This window comes from Nannobrachium achirus (assembly GCF_963921795.1).
Source record: "Nannobrachium achirus genome assembly, chromosome: 18".
Classification (NCBI taxonomy): domain Eukaryota; kingdom Metazoa; phylum Chordata; class Actinopteri; order Myctophiformes; family Myctophidae; genus Nannobrachium; species Nannobrachium achirus.
This window is the reverse complement of record NC_137825.1, coordinates 22,515,992-22,539,591: the sequence shown is the minus strand read 5'-3', so window position 1 is coordinate 22,539,591 and position 23,600 is coordinate 22,515,992. Positions and strand designations below refer to the sequence as shown.

Below are 23,600 nucleotides of genomic sequence, written 5' to 3'. Positions count from 1 at the left end.
AATAAAATCAAGATCAAGCCGTTAATCTAAGTTATAATTAAACTCATATAGACTATACAAATATAGGCTTTTGTGGAAACTGTGCTGTTGATAGTTGGTCCCGTATTTATATTTTCAATATAATCTTGTAAGTACATTTATCTATTTATAACTTCATACAATACTCTGATACACACGATGATAATAAACCCCTCACAATTTTTTTTTCACGTTTATGACAAACGTTACATACAGACTCAACACAATGAAATTACAATCAATCACACAAACAAACAATCAATCAGACAAACAAACAAACAAACAAACAAACAAACAAACAAACAAACAAACAAGAAAACTTTGGAAAGGGGTCACACACAATCATGATTTGGCGATTGGGTGTTTATATTGCACATACTTACATGTTGTAAACGACTAGACCATTTTGTACTATTTAACCCATTAAAACCAGGAAAGCATATATCTGTGTCATTCTAGATTTGTGCGTTGGCTTCTCAAAACTCGCAGACGTACAAGCTCGCGGCGCGTGACGCGCTGCGAGCTTGTACATCTGCAATTTTTCAATAAGATTTTGGGGGGGAAATCTTTAAAGTGTGAGAACATAGCCTACTGCTTTAGAACTCGTTTGTAGAATCGGCCGCGGGTCTTCTATAGTGGGTCAAAAACGGAATGTGTTGTGCATGGCTGAATGTCAGAGTTCATGTGCACTCCGGACCGGAAGATTCCTCTGACAGGGACCGTTGTGCTCTGAAGGGCTCGACGCCGTTCTCGTCGACCGGGAGGCAGTTTCCCGCGGAGCTTATGAAGCCCTTCTTCTTCCCTCTCCTCTCCTCCATCCTGATGGTGTCGTACAGCCCCTGCGGAGCCTCGTCCAGCAGGTTGTCTCTCTCCGAGTAGGACGGCTTCATTTGGCACACGTTGCGCAGCAGCAGCAGGGCCGGCGCGTAAAGCACGTTGACGAGACCCATGCCCAGGTTGAGCTGCACGAAGCCGAGGTTGTGCACTATCTGGCCGGCGACGATGGGGCCCATGGCGTACGCCACGGAGTAGGAGATGTCGGCGATGGCGTACACGCTGCCGTACACGGAGACGTGGCGCACGTCGACCAGGAAGGCGAGCGTCGGCAGGAGCGCGGTGTCCACGAGCGCGATGCCGAAGCAGATGCCACACAGCGGGGCGATGAGCTGCGCGAACGTCTTGCACGCCGGGACCGTGCAGGAGCTGGCCCCGATTATGACCATGCCCAGGGCCCCGTAGAACCACTGCAAGTCTGGGTGCTTTGCTGCCAGTTTGACGGTTATGTAAACACCTAGGACGTGTGGGAAGAAGGCGGGGAGCCAGGTGAGCCCCATCTCCCACTTGGTGGAGTGCATGGTGCTCTCCATGTAGTTGGCGATGGTGGGCTCCAGAAAGGCCAGGGGGATGTTGCACACTGTCAGAGCCCCGGCCACCACGGCGATATACGGGTCGATCATTAGCCGGTATATCGGGGTCCCCACCGGCATGTTCTCTCTAGTCCTGTTGGAGAACGGCTTGATCACGGTCAGGAACAGAATGCCGTCGACCAGGCATATCAAGGCGAGCACGATGAACGGCACTCGCTTGCCCGCGAACTCGTACAGGATCCCCCCGAAGGGTGGAGCCACCAGGCTGCCGAAGGAGATGAACGCCAGCGCGATGCCCAGGGCTGTGCTTCTCTCCGACTCCTCCGTGTATTTGTCGGCTATCATCGCGATTCCAGACGTGTCCGCGAAAGCCGACCCCAGACCCTGTAAACTTCGGGCGACGAAAAGCGTCCCGTAGTTCTCCGCAAAAGCAAATATGCAGGTGCTCACGAACATGACAGTAAGTCCTATTAAAAGTGGAAGGTCATATCCAACGCGGTCTATAAAAGTTCCCGACAGGGGGTTGACCAAAAGCTGGACGATAGCCTTTGACGCAAAAAGTACTCCTATTTGGACGTCTAAATTGTCCTTGTTGCTTTTAGCTTGGCTTGTGCTGTTGTTGTTGATTGAAGAATTGGGATGAATGACTATGTGGACGTGCTCTGCCTGCTCGCTCTCCAGATCTGCGAGATAATCTGGAATAATTGGCACGATCACCATGTAGAGCATATTGTCCAGGAGAAGAGCCACGCAGACGATCACTAAGATAATGCGTCTTTGCTGGTGAGGGTCCTTCATCGCGGTGCCCAATTGTTTAGTTCTTTCTCCCATCTCGGACAGTTTCACGGCGGCTGACTTGGCCAGCCCGGAGGATCCCCCTGCTGAATTCATCATGTGCTTTTTTATTTTTGGTAAACGTTTGCGATGCAAATCTGGAACTTGTGCTTCCCCCCGTCTACAACTGTTCTTTCAGAACCACAGACTGAAATGCATGTTCTCTACATTCATGTGATGGTTCTCCCTTCCCGTCACCTGGTCAGAGCGAAAGATCAGCCGCGGCGGTGGAACTTTTCCCCCGTTTGAGGGGCTGCTGCTTCATCGGTGGTAGATTCTCTTAAGGCTCGACTTGTCGTCGCTTCATTCCCGTTGTTGTCTCATCATCTGGCTGAGAAGTGAAGTGATGGTGAAATCGTAGACTTTTCGTAGACAATGTGCAGACTGTGGCTTTTTTGGGGGGAGCTGCTAATAATCCTGGACTGAAAAGTTTGTTTTGAGCGATTGTGCGAGCGGCTTGGCGCACTCAGGACACCCCGGGCCTGTGGTTCCAGTGCGCATATCTCCTGTCACCTGCGGTGCGCTTTGCTTTCAGCTCTGAGACCACGGGTGGCTTCGTTGCCATTGGAACGCATTAACGTGCAGGTTTTCGTGGTGTATTTTGTGGTCCTTTTTTCTTTTCCGCCGTGGGACTGAGTCTGTGACGCATCACCAGCTTGCCCCCAAGTGGATCCTTTGCCAGTTGCGTCCCTTATGCTAATTTCCAAACATGGAAAAGCCTGTCAGCCAATGAGAGCGTGTGAGCATCATCACCACAATACAACCCTTCGCCCTCCGCCTATACCAGTGCTGTTCACCGGTTGACTCTTGACTTTAAAAAGGCAAACTTATTATGTTTTGCGCTTGCTTAGGTATCATGCGTGTATACAAGTGCCCTGGTGGTCTGGTGCAGTGGTTCTCAAACTTTAAGATTCCAAGGACCCCTTAACTCTGACAGTGTAAAAATAGAACCAAATGAACCCCATTTTAGGGGTAGCAGTGGCTCCGTAGATGTAGTGGCAGGCTTTGTGTTGAGGTGTCCCTAAAAAGGCTCCGAGTTCCTTTGCGCATATGGAATCACTATAGAGAATCGCAGCAAATATCACTTATTGTAATAGCCTTCATACATTGTTTGAAATTGTGAAGCTGTTTACTTTCTATTGCCAATATCCTTACTAGACCTTTATTTCGTTTATTTGACACCCCGGCGACCCCGCACACAAATTTGTGTGGCGAAAACGATACGGCGAAAACGATACAATTATGTGGATCTCGTGATCCCATTCCACATGTCGTATAACTCAAGTCAAGTGTGGATCTTGACTTAATGGGTCAGGTTTCAGATCCCACTTCTGTGGCCTACAGACAGACAGACAGACAGACAGACAGACAGACAGACAGACAGACAGACAGACAGACAGACAGACAGACAGACAGACAGACAGGGATGCACGAGCAACCGAGTTTGAATTTACATTCAGCACCACGCGGCGGTGGACAGCTCCCGCTGAGAGACCAGAGGTTCATTTATACTCCGCAATATGACGGTGTCGCTTGCAATGCAAAGAACAGATCTACAAGGGAACAACGAGACGCCTTACTAGCTTGTAGATCTGTAACTTTTTCCCAGCAGGCAATAGAGATATACATTAAGCACATTCAACAATGAAACGAAAAGGTGGTGAAAAGAGAAAAGAAAACACAAAAAATTGCATATCAGTAAACTTGTGTTTACTGTTCAATCCTACGCCCAATGCAGTGGTTCTTAAACTTTTTCATGTCAAGGACCCCCCAAATTGACACTTATTAGCCGGCGGACCCCCATTTGAAAAGATATGCCAATGCCAATTAAAGACCCCCATAAGAGAAGATTTATTTTACAGCTATAGCAGTGATTCCCAACCATTTTAATTTCAAGGACCCCCCGTTTGACATGCATTATTAGGCTACGGACCCCATTTAATGGCCTTTCTATCTCTGGGACCCCAATTTATATTGTAAAAATCAATGTTAATTTAACTCAGAGAGAGTTAAAGTCTGACCCATAAGGGTCCATTTGGTTTCTAACTATAATTTAGCTGGGAACCCTATGGAACTCCCTCTAGGACCCCTGGGGGTCCCCGGGCGGACCAGACAGTCCCACTTTGAGAACCACTGACCTAATCTGCAACATGTCCAAACGCAGAACAGACAGCTCGTGAGGCCCCTTTTTATTTAGGCTATAAAACAAGGTTGTGGCGACATCTTGTGTTGAAACCTTGCAAATACACCCCTGCCGTTGAGATCTCTCTAGGGCTTGATGTGACGTGTGTGGGTCGTCAAACTGCAAGCAGTACTTTGACTACAGGCCTACAGCATGTGGTGGAAAAAAATACAAAAATGTTTTACTTGAGTAAAAGTATCAATACTGCAATGTAGAAATACTCAAGTCGGCTAGGCCTAAAAGTCCGGAATTAAAAATGTACAAAAGTATTGACATCAAAATGTAAGTAGGCCTACTCATCATGCAGAATTTAACTTTTCAAATGTATACAAATCTTTTTTTGCTACCCGGACCACCAGGCAGTAACACTATAGGCTACATCAATACGTTCCTTTAATTAGTATTGTCTTGTTGTGTGCCTCATGACATAAGTCGGGAACGGAATCCACAAGCCTATTCTTTTCGTTTGATTTGCAACAACTCGAGTAAAGACCCAAAAGACAAGACCGTGTGCTTGGATTGGATACACGGAACCGAGATGAGTCACATTCAGCACCACGCAACGGTGGACAGCTCCCGCCAAGAGTTGTCCCCTTTGCTTACATTTGAATTCAGTTGTTGTACTACATTATAGTAGACACTAGGGTAAATAAAGTAAGTCATTATACATTTATATATATAATATTCTTTATTGTATTATATATTTTTTCATATTCCCCAAAAAATATATAAAAAAACAAAACAAAAAACAACAACATTATTGACAACTTTTAGTTAGTTACTTTGCAGATTTAGATAATTAATACAACATGCAATATACTATTTGAAATATATCCAATCTACAAGCTCAGGTATTAGATCTCTCTGCTATTTTAGTCTGTCAATTTGTGAAAATGTTTAGTAGCCTATACTTTTAATTTGGTACCAAGTATTTAATTCAAGCTTTATTTCAGACTCAAGGGAGTACAATATCACAATCAAAAACACAACATAATACAAATAAAATAAAAAACAGAAAAGGAAATATAGTATAAGTATATTTTGAAGACAATACTTATGTACTTACAGTCAAGGCAAATTTTGAATACAGGCGCCTTACTTGTAATAACAGAGTATATTTATATTTTGGTGTTGCTACTTAAGTAACAAACATTAAAACTGTATGCCTTTGAAGTTATGAGCTTGATCAAAATAAACCTCTGTGTCTGTGCATCCATGTGGGACTGCAGCGGCAGCACGTGACTTTACATCGTTGAATTGACATGACACAGATGTCTTTATATGACACGTGTTTTGTTTGTGACCAGTGATGGAAGAAGTACTCACGTGTTTTACTTAAAGTAAAAGTATGCAATGTAGCCTAGATATACTCTGTTACAAGAAGAAGCCCCATATTCCAAATGTGCTTGAGTAAAAGTACAAAACTATCAGCATCAAAATATGCTTAAAGTACCAAAAGTTTACTCATGATGCAGAATGTATTTAAACATTTTGCATTATGTATGTAAACCTTGCTATTTTCAAATGGGCAAAAATCAATATAGGGCTGAAGTGTAGTGTGTTTTGTAATAATAATCAAAATCTACAAAGTAACTAGTAAGTAAGTTCTCGTATAATTGTAGTGAGGTATAAGTGCAACAATTTCCTCTAAGATGTCGTGGGGTAGAAGTAAAAAATATTGAAAATTGTAAATACTGAATCAAAATTACTTAAATAGCATATAGTACTTGAGTACATGTACTTAGTTACTTTACACCACTGTTTGTGACCATGTATCAAATGCAGAATGTCATATTTAGCCTATTAATACTACATCTATGTGCATGGGACAGAATAGTACAGTCAGAATCACTTTAACTTCACCTTGTGGTTGGCAGACTAATGTTATCCTTTCTATCAACAGCCGTTGTAATTGAATTAGACCACTAGTCCACACAAACAGTATTCCTTAGATTGCATGAGGACATTCTTAGTCTGAAGTCTGTGTTAATCTGTCAGATTGGACAGAAGTTCAGCATGTCCCTGGGAACGCCGCAGAAACCACAGGGGAGATGCATTAACTACTTCAGTCCTGTTTAACACTACATTGTGTGACAATACACAATTGGTGTTCACCTACTGTAGGTTTATACATCCGCTAATATGAATGCAACATACATGCAACATACAGTATAGAGACAGTGGTTATACAGGTGGGCATGGACGGGTGACCTAAATTTTTTATTTTAAATGTAAATGATAAAACATGCTTTGGGAAATGGTCTGAGATCATGTCAAGTGTGATTTGAACAAGTTACATCATTATCAGACCCACATTTACCCTAAAACTTGTTTATGTCATAATGACTGGGTAGTTTTGTGGCAATTGAAATATTAGGGCTTAAATGTCAAATCTTCAAGCATGTTCAACCCCATTACATTATTTTAAATTCTTAAATTATTCTTCTTTTTGTTAAATTTGGAAAAAGATTGTTACCATATGAGTTGCATTCTTATGGGTGCCCACTCTTCCGATTACCAAATAAACAACATAAAATATTTGAGACTGCGGCAGACTGGTTTTAGATTATGTACAGTTTATCTGTTCCTACTTAACCCTTTCTGCTACCCTCACCACAATTTTCTTCCAAATTAAATCTGTCTTTCGTTTTGTCCTAAACTGATATAAAAGTATGATATGCATATAGTTCTTGTGTCCCTCTTCAACTTAAAGGGGCATTTCACTTTAAAACTAATTTTAACATCTACTGCCGCTTTTGTGCGCACCTCAAAGTTACCATTCAACTTCAAACTTCATGTTAACCATGTTAGAAAACATGTCAAAACACACGTTCCTGCTTCTGGTGACTAATGCGTGATTTCTTCTTTTCTTGTGGGTGTTTTATGGGTGAGTATAGACGTTAAAATGACCCAGAAGTGAAATATCCCATTTAAGTGTAAATGGATGTAAAAAATAAATAAATAACATGAGCACATAATCATTATAGTTTACATTTGGTCGTGATGCTGGAGTTCAAGAGATAACATTGTCAGTGGCGTAACGCGCCCCCGCCAGGCACTAGTGCGAGATTTTGACCAAGACTGGCGACTAATTTCAATGATCCAACTAACAGCCAAAACACATCTATGCGATGCATCACTACATCCAGTGCCGGTACTAGAAATGTTCTGTAGGAAACTGTAGCCAGCATATTACATTTATTACTTAACTCACCTGCTAAACGGTGGGCATTTCAAAACAAGGGTGTTTCTTTATTGGATACAATGCGATCATTCAGTCAATACACCTTTATTTTGAAATCGTAGTCTACTACTGGAAATAGAACAACTGCTTTTGTATATCTGCCGCCCATTGTTTTTTTTTTTCTTCTTCTTCTTCTTCTTCCTTCATTAATGGGGCCCCTGCGTGTCTAGGCCCCGGTACAGCGCACTGGCTGCACATACAGTACCATATTTACGCCTGTGGACATTGTTATGTCATTCCTCTGCAATCAGTAAACAGGTCAATTCTAGGACTAACCCACAATGCAAGTGCTTCTGACTCCCTGATCAGGACAAGCTGATGGAGACAAACAGTCAGAGGATTTCACTGCACTTTGGAGTCATGCCAGAGTGCAGTCACACTGGGGTTACTGTGACACAGACTTAAGAGCCTAGGCGCTCTCTCTCTCTCTCTCTCTCTCTCTCTCTCTCTCTCACACACACACACACAAACACACACGCGCACACGCACAGAGACAGGATTATTAGAGTTCACAGTGTAGTACAGACGTCACAGTGCAGGACCTAATAGGTTTTATTCTGCTTGAGAGAATCATGCAACTGCATGCTATGTATAGCCTAATGCAAACCAGAGCTAAACGTAAAAAAGGAAAACGCTTGCACTTGACTACTGCAGGTAGTTCCTGGAAGAAGGCTACCGAGATTTGTTATGCAATTGATTATTTGATCCGCCAAAGGTCAACTGCTTTAGATTAAAGTTATCTTTAATTAATTAAAGTTATCAAAAAGTAGAGCACTCTCATCCAATATGTTAAACAGGTGTATAGATAATAATAATTGTTCCAATAAATGTTCCAAAAAATAACATTTAAGCAATGTTATATGTGTAGATTGTGTACACTGTCATGCCATTCAAAGGTAAATCAAAGAATGGGAACACAGAGTAATTTATTGCAAGTGGTCAACATAGGCAAAATGAACATAATTCAGGGCACATTCGGGCATTGGAAAGCATGGGGTAATTGCTCTTAAAGCACAATCATGTTGAAGTCAAACTCTGATGCATCTGATTGTAGTTCATCAAACACCTTGTGGTTGAGACACATGCAATATGTTATTATGTAGGCTTGAACAAATTCAAATGCATGACAGCAGCTGTCATGTATGTGTCACACTGTGTCTGAGTCGTCTGGTCTAATGTTCTGAAGTTACATCTTTATACAGGTGATAATGAAACCTATAGTGTCCCTATTCTGGAATGAACATTCAACGGAAAATAGCAGATTTACAAGCTCAACCTGATGCGTTGTGAGCTTGTAGATCGGTTATTTTCGGTTAAGAGAAAGAGGAGAAAAAGGATATATAGCCTTGGGGGACCTCGGTCAACAAGGTTTATGGAGATACTGAATTTTATCGTAGGTATTCCACTGCGCTTTGACCACCTGGTGCGTTGTCCAAGTCATCTATCAGCATTTATACGAGGAAAGGGTCACACTCAGAAAAAGTCCATTTGCTTAGTTGAATAGTTCTTGTCACATATATCACAAAATATTTCTGACCGTCCAGACTTCATCAGTGTGTGTACAAGTGGTAATATTCATTATTTGCACACACTTATCAAGGTCGGCTGGACGAAAATGTTTCGTAAAATGGCATAAACTATAAGCTATTAAACAAAACAAAAAGAAATATTCTGAGTGCGACCCTTTCCTTATTTAAATACAGGTGTTAATGGACCATTCATTCAGGTGGTCTGAATAAGATTTGACTTGATAACACCGTACCAAAAAACTATTCTTCCAATGTGGAACCTATTGCAATATGAGTGCATTGTTATTTTAGCAAGAATGTCATAAAGAAATTCCTTTTATCTTCCTTTTAATTTAATCACTGGTTCAACAATCTTCTCTCCGGTAAGGAAATTCCACAACCCTGGTCGGTAGAACTCGTTTCCAAAGGAGTAGAGAAGAGCATTAAAGATGGGGTTCATCTTTGCAATAACTGGAAGCACCTATAGGGGGAACAGAACAGTAACATGCTTTCAGAATTTCTGCCATAATTTGATCTCAATACCAACTGATAGTAATGCGATTTCCCTTCCTTTCCCACTACATTACAGTTTCTCCAAGCAGAGTATCTCACCATTCTTAGCTTTGGAGATATGAACGTGACGTTGTCAAAGCAAGCGTAGACGCACAGGACGATGTAGGGACCCCAGCACATAAACAAAACCCTCAGAGGCACGCTGGTGTTAAACTGGAATAAAGTTCAAGGTAATAGTTTCACTTTACAGTAGATATTGCAAATGAACAGCATTCATAAACAAATGTAAACCAGTGAAACACTTAATGGTTACCCTGTAGTTGTGCAACTTCTTAAAGTGCCTGTAGATGGCTTCATAAGAGGACTTCAGAGTGATGGTAGGGAACAGCAGGTAGACTACCACCAGACTTGTCAGGTAGTTTGAGTAGTTGCTGTGGATTAGATACAAACAAGTGGCCTCAGTTGTGTTCTGATGAAAAGGACATGTTTTACTCAGTTATCTATATATATTAGCACTGGGATGCATGGCATTTTCATTGAGTAGATATAATACTGCTCAGGATTTGGATCTGAATTTGGCTGTGTGTACCACACCTGTCATTTTTGGTGTAGTCAAGCGTGCAGCAGACCCTCATGGGTTCAAAGTCATAGACGCCATATCCATAGAGAGGAAGCGCAGCCCAGAAGATAGCCAGCCCCCAGATGACGGCACAGATGAGCACAGCGGTGCTCCAAAAGAACTTCTGTCCTACAGGATGGCAACATGAAGAGCGGCGTGACTTGAAAGACATGATGTGTTTTAGTCTGTGTCTAATTCTGAGGGTCTTCCGGGCAATAAGTTAACCATTTAAAGGGGCCACACCATGCTTTTAAAAATATATATTTTATATAAATAAAATAAGGTTTTATACTGGTTTTAGCCTAAATAACCACTCAGATATTGAAATGTCATGTTCTGTCTGTCTCTAATTCCAAGCCATTGCAGAAGCAATACCAAAATGTCCTTTGTTGGCAACGGGGCGCTGTCTTTTGGCTAAAATTGGAACGATACAGAGAAGATACCATGGCACCATGCTAATCTTCTCTGTATTTTTCCAATTTTAGCACCACTTTACCTCATGGTTCCACCTCATATATATAAATATATATAGTCACAATAGAATATAGCCTCCCAAAAAGTACCGCCCCCTGTGACATAGAATGGGGCCGATTTCAAAAGAGTACCGTTCAGACACGCCAATTCAGAAAATCACTGAAATAAAAGGCAAGGCTTAGAGTTAATTAATTGGGTTTTTTGGGGGGGCTGGAAGAGACACTGGGAAAAGCAAAAAACAAGAAATAAATTATAAATGTTTAAACCTTGCTAAAAAAAATAGAATAAAATAGAAGATCTAGAAGCTCATACACAATAGCCTGGCGTTGCTCATACTAATTCCTCACTGCGTGTTGGATATTACACAACACCACCACTACCGCCAGGGGGTGGTTTTGTGCAGTCTGGTTTATTAACCAGGCTACATACACAATACATCGCATTGCGAGGTGTTGTGAGCTTGCAAATCCTCCATCTTTGATTTTTTTTTCTTTAAAAAAAAAATATAATTCTTACTTTTCACCTTTAATGACAAGTCCAACATAGAGAAGCCAGGCTGGAAGTATTTAAGCAGGCATTGTTATACAATGGTACACTCACTGGTGCAATACTGGTGGTATCTATCCCAGGCAACAGTAGACATGAAAGCGATGGAGGCCAGGATAGAGACCATTCCCTGGAAGCCATGCTTGGTGCACCCGTCCTGTCCATAGGGCCACCCTCTGGGAGGACATGGATAAACATCTCATACTGTTTTTGCATAATACGCATAATAGAGAAAGACCTCATAATAGTCACTATTGAATGAACATGATTATTGTGAGCACGTGTGCATTTATATAAGACTGACCTATGTACATGTAAAATAGTGTTCTTACGCACTTTGTCTTGTTATGACGTATGGGCCTACTCAGATCTACTATTAGTAGCACATAACATATAATGTGGCAGTGCCTATTGCCTAAGTGATATGCGCCCGGACCAGTAGGCCAGTGGGCACCCCTGTACTGATTGATTTCACTGGCAAAATAATGATCCTTCTATAAATGTCAATACCGCAACTTTCATCCCTGTTAGACGTTTTATAAAAGATTAGAGTCTTAAATTCAAAGAGTCAGTGTGTTATTTTGATACCTGAGATAGCTGGCATAAGCAGCTATCAGGGCATTTATGCTCAGGCTCATGTCAGCCAGAGCCAGGTTGAACACTAGGAAGTTATTTGGCGTTCGCAGTTCCTTCACTCGGAGGAAAGCCAGTACTGATGCTAGATTGAGGAAGAATCCCAGCACGCCTGAAAGCCAATAAAAAGCAAACAAAACATTTAATAACAATCTTCAAAACATTTACAACTGAAACATACTGTGTTTTTCTCACATTAAAGCACAAGAAAATGTATTTAAATGCCACTTCTGTCCATTGAAAAGAACTCTAAATCATATACTCCAAAAGTGATTGCAATGATTTTTAAACTACAATAAAGACGGCACATGATTATGCCTTTTGACATTTATTTTTATTATGTTGATGTTGTAATTGATGCTATAATCATTCTTCAATGTCTTATTACCTTAGCTTTATCATTATTGTTATATTGATGTTGTACAGTATTGCAGACAGTACCACACTTGCATTTCACTGCTTGAGTTTTGGATTCTTGAAACTACTATAAAGATCTAGTGTCCAATCTGGTGCACCGTCAGCTTCAAATAACTTTATTGTCAACGAGAGGGTGTCCTACCCAACACCATAGGGCATGGGTCTTCAATAGGGGGTCCGGGACCCCTAGGGGGTCCTCAGAGTTACTACAGGGGGTCCTTCAAATCTTAGATAGAAACTTCTTTCTCCTTTTTTATGTTAACCACTTGAACCCTAGCGTCCATATTCGGAGAACTTTAGCCAAAAATAGCAGATCTACAAGCTCACAACGCCTCGCGCTGTGAGGTGTTGTGAGCTTTGTGAGCTCGGCGTTGTGAGCTCGGCAAAGAGGTTTGGTGTAGAGGGGAAAAAAGAGCACACTAAGTACAGAGTGAAAGGTCAAGTTTTTAAAGTATTGATGGTTCAAGTTGTTAAATATCTGAAAACACAAATTGACATGAATCCAAAATACACTGATGATTGTGCTGTCAAACGATGAAACTATATGGAATCTGGGGGTCCCTGCTTCATCTCTCTCTCAGCTAAGTGGTCCCTGGCCTGAAAACGTTGAAGACCCCTGCTTTAGTGCACCCTCTCATAGCACATTCTAAGTGCGTTGAGGGGAGGGGGGTGGGGGGACAGTGTCACCAACAGAGCAAAGTGTGTATTCAGACATGTGGCAATTACCTCTATCAAGGGATATAAAACCTACGGTACCTTTAAAAAACGGTTTCAGCATTTAAAATGTGGACATTAGAAACTTGATGCTTTTAATTCAATTAAGCCTATCTGAAACACGATTAAGACACCCAAATCCTGCTGTGGCTGGGTTACTGTACATCAATCGATGTTGAATCAACTTTCCCTCAAATAATGTAATTTTGATTGATTGATTGATTGAAGGATAACACAAAAAGCCATTAGTTCCATTGTGGTACTATTAATGCAAGGGTGTATAAATAATGACAATAAAAAAAGTAGTATTGTAAACCCAAAATAAAATACACTGTTCCCTATGATCAAATGTACTACATTCAGCTAAGGTGAAGATAGCGTACACTGGCCCATTTTATCTGATAATGAACATGAGTAGTAACTATGAACATTTTGATCCCATAGCCTATACATTTAACCCACTGTAATTTCATAACAGATGTTTATGTAATGGTTTGTTAGTTTAGAAAAAATACTAAACTATCCAACTGGCTTGGTAGATTAAATAGATTAAGTAGATTTCTTTGTCTCTGATTTTTTGATGAAAAACAATGTCTGTTTCTTCCAAAACTTCCATATGGAATCTATCCAAAACCACAAATTTAAACGGAAGATGAGTTTAGAGTGAAATGTATCAGGCATTGGGTAAATTAAGTTAGTGTTTGACTGCGGAGGTTGGGTGATCTAACTTACCTCCAAGAAGAAGAGCTGTGCCGAATGAAAACATATCAAATTCATCAAATCCCTCTGGTAATGCCATTTTTGCCAATTTTAGGGTGCACCAAAAGAGAAGTCCTTGTATTTGACAGAGTGCCACAGATTGCTACTATAGACCCCTTTATAAAGGCTCTTTCACGTGAAAAAGTATAAAGACACTAATCTTTGTAAACCCAAATCCGGCAAAGAATGCACTGAGATCTTATACTTTCCCCCCACAGTTTCATAGGGTTCACTTGCACCAATGGTTTGCGCATTTGCTGCGATTCGCGGTGCGTTTACAGACACAAAGGCAGATTGCTGAAGTGACACTGCTAAAACAAATGGGTTCTATTAGGTCGTAAGAAATTCCAAACCTAGGCCCATTCTGTAATAATGTAGAAACTAATGTAGCCTACTCTGAAGCATCTGTGTCATTTTAGATTTTAACCACTTTACCATATTTTACACTTTTATACTTTAACTCAAATCTTTGCTCTTGGGGGGGTCCTTGGAACAAAATTTTTTGGAAATACATATAATTATGGGGGTCCTTGACATGAAAAAGTTCGCAAACCACCTAAACATACATTTCTGTTTTTCACAGAGACATTTGTAGAATGGGGTCCTCAATGAATGTAGAAGGCATTCTTGTCTGAGGAAATAACATTATCTAAGAAAGGGGTTCAGGTTATGTGACATATCATTATCTAAGTTTATGTGGGAGCCAGTGGAAGCTGAGCTCCCATAAGGAGGGGTCTGAGCTCCCACCATGGAACACATTGTACATCTGTGTGGACTGGAGGGCACTAATACATTACAGCCCTTATTGAATCACTATTAATCTACTTGATACAATTATGTGTGTGTGTGTGTGTGTGTGTGTGTGCGTGAGTGAGTGAAAGTGGTGCACACACCACATAATGAGCAGTGAGTGAAGTCTCTCTCTCTCTCACACACACACACACACGCACGCACGCACGCACGCACGCACGCACGCACGCACGCACGCACGCACGCACGCACGCACGCATGTACGTACGCACACACACACACACACACACACACACACACGCACACACACACACAAGCACGCATGCACACACACAAGCACTTGTGTTTCCCAAGAATATCTGTATCTGTCTGACCGTGGGTCTGATGTATGTTTTCTGGAGATTGCATGCATCTGTTCCATGATTGGCCAAACCAAACTGTCGGTTTCACACATTGGCATCACATCACGTCACATTTGTATATAAAGTGACAGCAAATGCAATTGAACAGAAAGTACATATGCAAAAGAATATGATGTATATGAAGAATGGCAGTAATGTTGGGATGGAGGAGGAGAAAAAGGTTATCTTTATCAAATTCAAAGAGAGCAGAAAAGGTAAAGAGTGGGAAGTAGGAGAGAGGACTTGCAACGTCCCGACATACATGGTCCCGAGTAGGCCTGCACAGGGATGTGCAGAGAATGTTAGAGAGGCAGGGGCTGACATTTTTAAAAGGGCCTTTTGCTGAAAATATCGAAAATAGCAGACCTCCAAGCTCACAACGCGCCACACTGCAACGTGTTGTGAGCTTGGAGGTCGGCTATTTTCAGTTCTTGATACCACACTGAACCAAGCATAATCAAGTCAATACTGGAGATGTGGCGTATGGCATGGATTTCTACACAGAGAGTGCAATTATTTCAACATAAGACCCTGCATTCAAGTTCAGGAACGGTTGGACAAGAAAATTCTCTTGAATGCTGCCTTCAGGTATGGCTTGGAAAGAAGGCATTTGCATTTCTTTCACCACAGTAAAAACTGCATTCATGGTCTGGAGAGGGCACTTTTTACAGACGGATAAAAGGGCAGGGGCTCAAGCCCCCTTTGATGTTTATGTGTGCACGTGCCTGGGCCTGCACCCAAAGGTGCAAGTCTAGTTTATTTATGAAGTGGCGAGGCACATTCAGTGATTGTAGAGGCACATTCAGTGATGTTTTCTCTTATGTTAAAAAAAGAAAACCCCAAAAGAAAGGTGACATTTGACACTTACACCAGCCTGAACCTTTTAAAAAGTAACATTTGGCCAGATTCTGATTGCATCACTAATCTGCACACAGATTACCACAAACTAATTAACTATGCTGTAATGATGTGTCACAATAGCCTTTTCTCAGGCTGGCCTAGCCCAGACAGCACATGTAGTTAAAACAACGTTCTATCCACTTATATGCCTCCATTATTTCAAATAAACAAGCTGTTGACAACAATGCCATTTTCAAATAAACTATGTTCTGGTTGCATTTTTATTTAGACTGACTTTGGTACTTGTAGCAGTGAAATAGATGGTGATGATGACATTTTACAAAAGAAAGCTGTAAAATAGATTTAGATTTACTAAAAACTACAAAAATATGACTCAAAGTCTGAAACTAAATGACATTTTATTCAAAAGACTATGACTAAACTGAATCAAAAATTGCTGTCAAAATGTACACTGGTTTGGTGCCTTGGATGGTTTGTCTCCACTGTGTGTGAATGTGAGTATGCAGTGCTTTGATAAAGCCTTAGAAACGCAGACCGTTTATTACAAGTGCCTTTCCAGAGCCGACCGTGCATAGTAGCATTGTAAGGAACTTAAGTATGTGAACTTTGGCCAGGGTGCTGCTTTCTCAACGCAAACGATCCATAAAGAATTCTGTTAATCTCACTGTACCGGCTGAGCATGTTGAAATAAAGACAGCTCTGAGTCAACACATCGCCTCATATAGCATTTTAATGACAAATAATTACAATCATATGATTATTTCTATCAAACTACACCACCATCACACCACCATCTTTCTAAAGACATTTTTACAATAGCATGCCCTCCACCAGAAATAAAAAGTCTGGTATAATTGCCATTTGTTTGTTTATTTGTAAACTATTGATTACAGAAATCCAGTAGCCTACTTTGAATTGTACAAGAATTTGACAGTTGCAAAAAGGCTTATGTCACAAAAGCCACATAATAGACCACGCATAACTGATATACTGAGGAAGACTATGGCTATTATTCACGTTTTAACACATATGTGTGATGCTTATGGAATCGTTAATCCATAGGTTTACCACGTTTCTTTTGTCACATGTTTCATTACCACATCATAATCTGCTGATTTCGCAATATAACCTACAGTAAGCTACCTTAGTTTGAAATGGCTCACAAGTAGCCTATAGGCTTGGGGGGGACAAAAACAGAAACAGTTTTCCATGTTTTATTCCCAGCCCTTTTTTGGTTTAGTTTTGAGGCTTTAAAAAAATCTGTAAACATCTTGTGAAACCAAATAACATATCTTTTCAACAATGTTTTGAGGTGTGTTCAGAACAGATAAAGGGGAGAATAACAAAACACTGGCATATATTGGACTCTCAACGGTGTATTTCAGGAATGACCTCTTGTGGTATTTAAGATCATTCATTCTTCATATACCTCCCTCTAAACCGGGGGTCTTCAATGTTTTCAGGCCAAGGACCCCTTAGTTGAGAGAGAGATGAAGCAGGGACCCCCTAGCCTAGTAAACTAGACTCCTCCTGCCTTCTGATTACGAGGCTAGGGACCCCCCACAACCTTATCATAGATTCCATATAGTTTCATCACTGTAATTTGGATTCATGTTAATGTGGGTTTTCAGATATTTAACCACTTGAATCACCAACACTTAATAAAATTAACCTTTTACTCTGTACTTAGTCTGCTCTTTTTCCCCTCTACACCAAATCTCTTTGCCGAAAATAGCCGATCTACAAGCTCACAACGCCTCGCAGCGCAAGGCTCTAAAGTCTAAACAAATACCAGCCCAAACACCTTAACACCTATTTCTGATGGCAATCTCAGTTGTTGTAGTTGTAGCCATCTAGTCAATGTCATAATACTTGTAACAATTGTAAACATCCTCACGCAGGAAAAAGTAATGATATATATCATATATCATATACTGTAACACTAAGTCAGTTATTTATCTAATCACTTGGCCTTTCAGTAAGGCATAATGTTGGAATTAAAGACGAGCAGATAATTCAAAACTTGCAAAACTTGAAGCAAAATCGATGTATGTATAGGCATAGAGAAGGTGTTACGGTACTCCCCCGGAAAGGAGGTAATCTGAATAATTTTTCCAGGAGGGAACATTATTGGAGCCAATGCCCAAAAACGTTGTATCCTCATAAACTGAATAATATTAACTATGACTTGAAATGTTTTCTGCTTTTCTTTTTTGGATTTTAGAACTGATGTTGTAACTCTCTACATAATCATTTTTCAACTGTAAAGTATGATTTTAAATGCATGTCTTTGCCATTAGATTATCTTATTGGCTGTACTGACATACAGAAACGAGCAACTGTGGAGGAAAGGGAGACAGGGGCCATCGGAGAAACAGATCCTGAGAAGAAAGTGGTGATGGATCGGTCACACCCTGAGGAAACCGGCAGCTAGTACCACACACCAGGCCCTGACTTGGAAGCCTTGGGGGAAGCAGAAGAGAGGGCCGTCTAAGAACACTTGGAGATGACGAGACAGCGAGGCGGAGCTGAAGAGATAGGGAACCGGCTGGGGAGAGGCAGGAAAGATGATGACCTATATGGGAGCGATGACCACTGGGAGCGATGGGCCTAAGTGAGTGAGTGAGTGTACACTGACGCTGTACCGGTTTAAAAAGACCCTTTGATTGTCTCGACTCTCGACCCTAACAGACATGATAGGATTATCTGACCTCAGTCAGGTCGGTCACTGTTGGTGTGGCCTATATAAGCTGTGGCGTAAAGTAACTAAGTACACAGTACTCAAGTAGGTACTGTAGCCTCTCTGAGGTGTTTTCAATTTCTCATTTTCAATTTTAAAAGTGCCATTTGTTGATCCAACAGGCCGACACGTCAATCAGATAAATCACAGCATAGGCCTATGGAGCCAGTGTGCAACCTCTGTTCCTCCTTTTTTTCGTTTTTTTTTTACTAACATATAACACACACACACACACACACACACACACACACACACACACACACACACACACACACACACACACACACACACACACACACACACACACACACACACACACACACACACACACACACACACACACTCTCTGCTCCCATCTTGTGGCCATTGGTGTATCACCAAATGTTTACTACATTACTACATGTTCAGATACACTATCAAGCCAAGGCTACTGTTGGGAGTAATGTTTCATGGAACCATCAAATGCAATCAAAAGGTCTACACTGCAATATTTAATTTAAACAGGCCTGACCTTTCCTAATTTAGTTTAACACCTCCATTTAGGCTCTTAGCCTGCAGTAAAAAAGGGGGCAAAAGTGAGAAAAAATATAAATAAAAAACTATAAAAGCTATCTCCTAATAGCATAGAAAAGGATAAGGTAACCTATATACATTTCTGATGCAAATTCACTTTAATATAAGTTTTTGTTAAGATATGTGCCCAATTGAACCAAACCACGTGCAACATGGGTAATAGGCTATGAACTCATCAAGGCTATAGTCTACTTTTCATAATATTATCCTATATATTATTTTTATTTGAATGTTTTCATATCTTGTGCTTTGTAATTGACAAACCAATGAACTATTCAAAAGTGTGTTACATTTACAATAATGAAAATGAAACTATGCAGCCTATCAGCTTCAAGCAATAATCGTGTGAATGAAAATAACCCATGAGTCCCCTCTTCACTAATCCTCTGCCCGTCCTTTATCTCTGGATCTGCCACGGTCAGAGTAGTAGAGCTCTGAGCCGAACACTGCCATGCATCTGATGCTTGACTGAACGCAGTAGCAGTGGATTAGGTTATCTGTAGGTTTAGTTTGATAGTGTAGTGGTATACCACTGGCAAGAGAAAACATGAATGGAACACTTACAGTAGTTTTTTGTTTGGCATTGCTTTGCCTTCCGAGGCTGTACAGTTCATGTCCAGTACAGTGCACCTGCTATTTCCACAAATTAAACGACGGATCTAAGGCAAGGTAAGAAATGGGCATATTCTTTTTATTTTATTTTCATTGGCTATATATTTTGTTGTTATTGTTTATTGTCAGACATTCCTGTGTTAATATGGAATTTGCGTTATACTTATTGTAGTGCATTGAAATGCATGGCAGCTCTCTCTTCAATCACCATGCCTAAGGGATTAACTTGCAGTTTCCCTTTAATCTCCTTTGCTTGTTACTGTGGTAAAGTATACTAGTTTTTCCCTCCTGAAATGTACAGCATCTAGTGGTGAAATAGGTTAAATTTTTTTCTTATTTCTTTTTTCTTTTTACACATAATTATATTTTTGGATCTACCCCATATCAAAATATATGGGCTTGCTATAAATGGGCAGAAAGTGATTTTCATTTTTCAAAACAAGTGTTAAATTGCGCTATTATTGTGATAGCAATCGTTTGTTCAGTAACGGGGGTCTCCCTGTCTCTCCAGCTTTTTAGTAGACCAAAAAATGCATTTTCAGGTCAGGATACCAAGTGATGACACAACGAAATGTAAATTAAAACTGGAACACTATAAAACTGAAGCTGATAATGTGGATTGGCTGGTTATGGGAATTGGGTGAAATTGGCAACACACCTCAAAATGTATTTTCTGTTTATTAAAGAGATGGAGAGACCACTATGAACAAACACTTAGAGCAATGATTATCTGATAGAGCTTCAACCTTTTCACACAAAAAAAACATACCCTACCTACCTTTAAATATAGCCTATATATATTGGGCTCTATTTTCGTCCATGCCGAATAATTTTAGATTTTTTTTACTATTTTTTACAAACTTTTTTGAATATTTCAAATAGCTGATCTACATGCTCGATGTAGATCGGCCATTTTAAGAATTTAAATATGTTTTTCAAAATCGTAAAAATGTCCATAAGAAGTTTAGGGATGGACATGGATGAAAGCATAGCAGAATGTCTTCTTTCCTACCAGAATGTCCTCTAAATACTTCATTTCATTGTAGGAGTGTGCTTTGCAACGATCCAGAGATCACCGTGGTCCCTCCAAACTTTCCCACGGACACATCAAAACTACGCATCGAGAAGACGGCCATCACCAGGATTTCAAGAGACAACTTCCACTACCTGAACGACTTGGAGTTTTTGTGGATGTCCTTCAACTCGCTTAACTCGCTGAACGCGGCCAGTTTCCGAGGTTTGCACAGTTTGGATGAGTTGAGGCTGGAGGGCAACGCCCTCACGTCCTTTCCCTGGGAATCTCTGCCTGACATGCCCAACCTGAGGCTCCTCGACCTGCACAACAACAAGATCTCCTCCATCCCCGCCCAAGCGACCGCCTACATCAGGAACATCACCTATCTGGACTTATCGAGCAATGCTTTGGCAACCGTTCCCTCGGAGGTCCTCACAATGTGGCTGAGTGTGAAGCCGCCCCAGGACACAGATTCATCCAAACTGATTCTCGGTAATGCCTGAGTTTGACTGATTGAAACCTTTATTTATTCTCGAAAAGAGCATTGAGGTTCACCCGCATTTGCAATGCTGACGAGATTACATACACAAAAATCAACAAAACAGAATAAAACATCATAGAGAATTATTAAGTTAAAAACAACTGAGTTAGAGAGATTTAAGAGCATGTTATTAAATTGTCCATAGGATATTGGAGCATTCATTTTTAGCGTGAGTTGTAGAGTGTTCCTTGAGATGGGAGCATCAAAGCAGAAAGCTGATTTACCTAGTTCAGACTGAACCGATGGAGTTAAATACTTGGTAGTGCACCATGTTTCACACCGAAAATAGCAGATCTACAAGGTCACAATGTTGCGTCACAGCCTTGAGTCTTACGAGCGACATAATAGGCCACCGGAAAGTATTCGTTTTAAGCTCCCTTGCATATAGCCAGTGGGTTATGTAATGTAGGCTATGACACGTTGACACCATCAGCATTTAGAATGGGGATTAGTCTTATTATAGTATAATTGCATCCAATCTATCAAGTTGTCACACCATCTATTTTGACCTATAGCCATCGGTGCTTTGTTTTTTGCCTGTTAAGCCCTTATTAGGGACATTAAAGCGGGTCATTGTATTTTTCCCTTAACATAAATGACACTTGTCCCCCATGCTTGGTGTCCCCTGCAGGTCTCCATGACAATCCGTGGCTGTGTGACTGCAGGCTGTACGACCTGGTCCAGTTCCAGAAGTCCCCCTCGTCCTCTGTAGCTCTGGTTGACACCAGGCTGAGGTGCGCAGACCCAGAGGTCCTCTCTGGGGTGCTCTTCCCACAGGTTGCGCTGCAGAGGTGCCAGGGGCCCCGTGTCCACACTGCCGTGGCCCGCGTCCGGAGCTCCTTGGGCAACAATGTTCTCCTGCGATGCGGCACCATTGGGGTCCCCGTTCCGGAGCTCTCTTGGTCCCGTGCTGATGGCAAGAAAATGAACGGCACCGGTGAGTTAGTTTAAACTCATTCCAGACAGGCATGGCTGTTTGACTGTGAATATAGATCAAAGGTTTATTCTCATCATTCGTGGACCATTCCTCAAAACCTCATTTACCTTTTTTCTGTTTTACAGTTCAGGAAGAGATTTCAAAGGACGGAATAATTTGGTCCATCCTCAGCGTGCCCGCTGTCTCCTACCATGACTCTGGAAAATATGTGTGCAAAGCCACAAACCTTGTGGGAACGGCAGACGGCGTGATTTCCTTGGTCATTACTGACTATAGACCAGGGGAGACGGGTGGCGCAGCCAGGAGACCCAGGGGAAAGAAAGCTGGCGGCATTGAGAGGGCAGCATACCAAGAAAAACCTATGGCCAGATTTATACCTCCACCAACCACCACCGATGCCCAGCCCATCATCGAACCTCTCAACCGCAATGGCGATTCTGACGATGGTGCGGAGGGGAAGACCGGCACGCCTAAAATGGAGGTGGTGAAGGAAGCTCTCAACATTGCGGCCAATGCTTCGTCCTTACAGGCGGCTCCCGAGAGAAGGATAGTGCGATCTGTGAAGGTAATCGGCGACACTGACCACACGGTCTCTCTAAACTGGCGTGCCCCTCAGGCCACCAACACCACTGAATTCAGTGTCCTGTATGCCGTATTTGGTGAAAGGGACATGCGGCGGATCATCGTGGATGCAGGAAAGAACCGGATCACCGTCGACGGCCTCGTGCCGAAGACAAAGTACATTGCCTGCGTCTGCGTCAAGGGCCTCATCCCGAAAAAGGAGCAGTGTGTAATTTTCTCCACAGACGAGGCAGCCAGTGCCAGCGGCACTCAGAAGCTCATCAACGTGGTGGTGATAACCGTGGCGTGCGTAATCGCCGTCCCGCTGACACTGATTGTCTGCTGTGGGGCCCTAAAGAAACGCTGCCAAAAGCTGCTAGGGAAGCAGCCCAAAGACATCCAGGACTCCTATGTCACGTTTGAAACCCTTACCCCGGGGGCCAAAGGCAAAGCAGCGGGGGAGGGGGAGTATCTCGCCAGAATGAATCAGTCTGAATCCAACAGGCTGCTCTCTGCAAGGTCGAGCGTGGACTCAGAGGCCACGGCCCGGACTGAGGGGCCCCCAAGCGAATACTTCTGCTGATACCAAATGTATGCCTCGGCTATTAGAGGGTGCACTTTGATTTGCTTTTTGTATGGTTCCTGTGAGGCTAAAACTACTGTGCTCAGAAGATTTACTCTGACTCCACTTGACCACTTCAGTTATTTTGAAAATAGCTGATCTAAAAGCTCACAGCACATCGCAGCATGACGTGTCGTGAGCTTGTAGATTGGCCTTTTT

General features: G+C 41.8%; 3 protein-coding genes across 3 annotated transcripts; 1 reads left to right on the top strand and 2 right to left on the bottom strand.

Annotated features, from left to right (window-relative positions):
- Positions 1 to 698: 698 nt before the first annotated feature.
- slc18a3b (solute carrier family 18 member 3b) lies at positions 699 to 2,276 on the bottom strand (the record flags this gene model as incomplete). The annotated part of the gene is made up of 1 exon (XM_080747113.1): positions 699 to 2,276. One exon carries the CDS (start codon positions 2,274 to 2,276, stop codon positions 699 to 701), a length of 1,578 nt encoding a protein of 525 aa, XP_080603239.1.
- Positions 2,277 to 9,490: 7,214 nt separating this feature from the next.
- rgrb (retinal G protein coupled receptor b) lies at positions 9,491 to 13,868 on the bottom strand (the record flags this gene model as incomplete). Its single annotated transcript, XM_080747291.1, has 7 exons — positions 9,491 to 9,634; positions 9,766 to 9,879; positions 9,980 to 10,097; positions 10,261 to 10,414; positions 11,360 to 11,481; positions 11,894 to 12,050; positions 13,802 to 13,868. 7 exons carry the CDS (start codon positions 13,866 to 13,868, stop codon positions 9,491 to 9,493), a joined length of 876 nt encoding a protein of 291 aa, XP_080603417.1.
- Positions 13,869 to 19,700: 5,832 nt separating this feature from the next.
- Positions 19,701 to 23,402, top strand: lrit1b (leucine-rich repeat, immunoglobulin-like and transmembrane domains 1b; the record flags this gene model as incomplete). The annotated part of the gene is made up of 4 exons (XM_080747290.1): positions 19,701 to 19,822; positions 20,812 to 21,272; positions 21,953 to 22,258; positions 22,384 to 23,402. The coding sequence occupies 4 exons, from the start codon at positions 19,701 to 19,703 to the stop codon at positions 23,400 to 23,402; spliced, it is 1,908 nt and encodes a 635-aa protein (XP_080603416.1).
- Between the last annotated feature and the right edge of the window lie 198 nt (positions 23,403 to 23,600).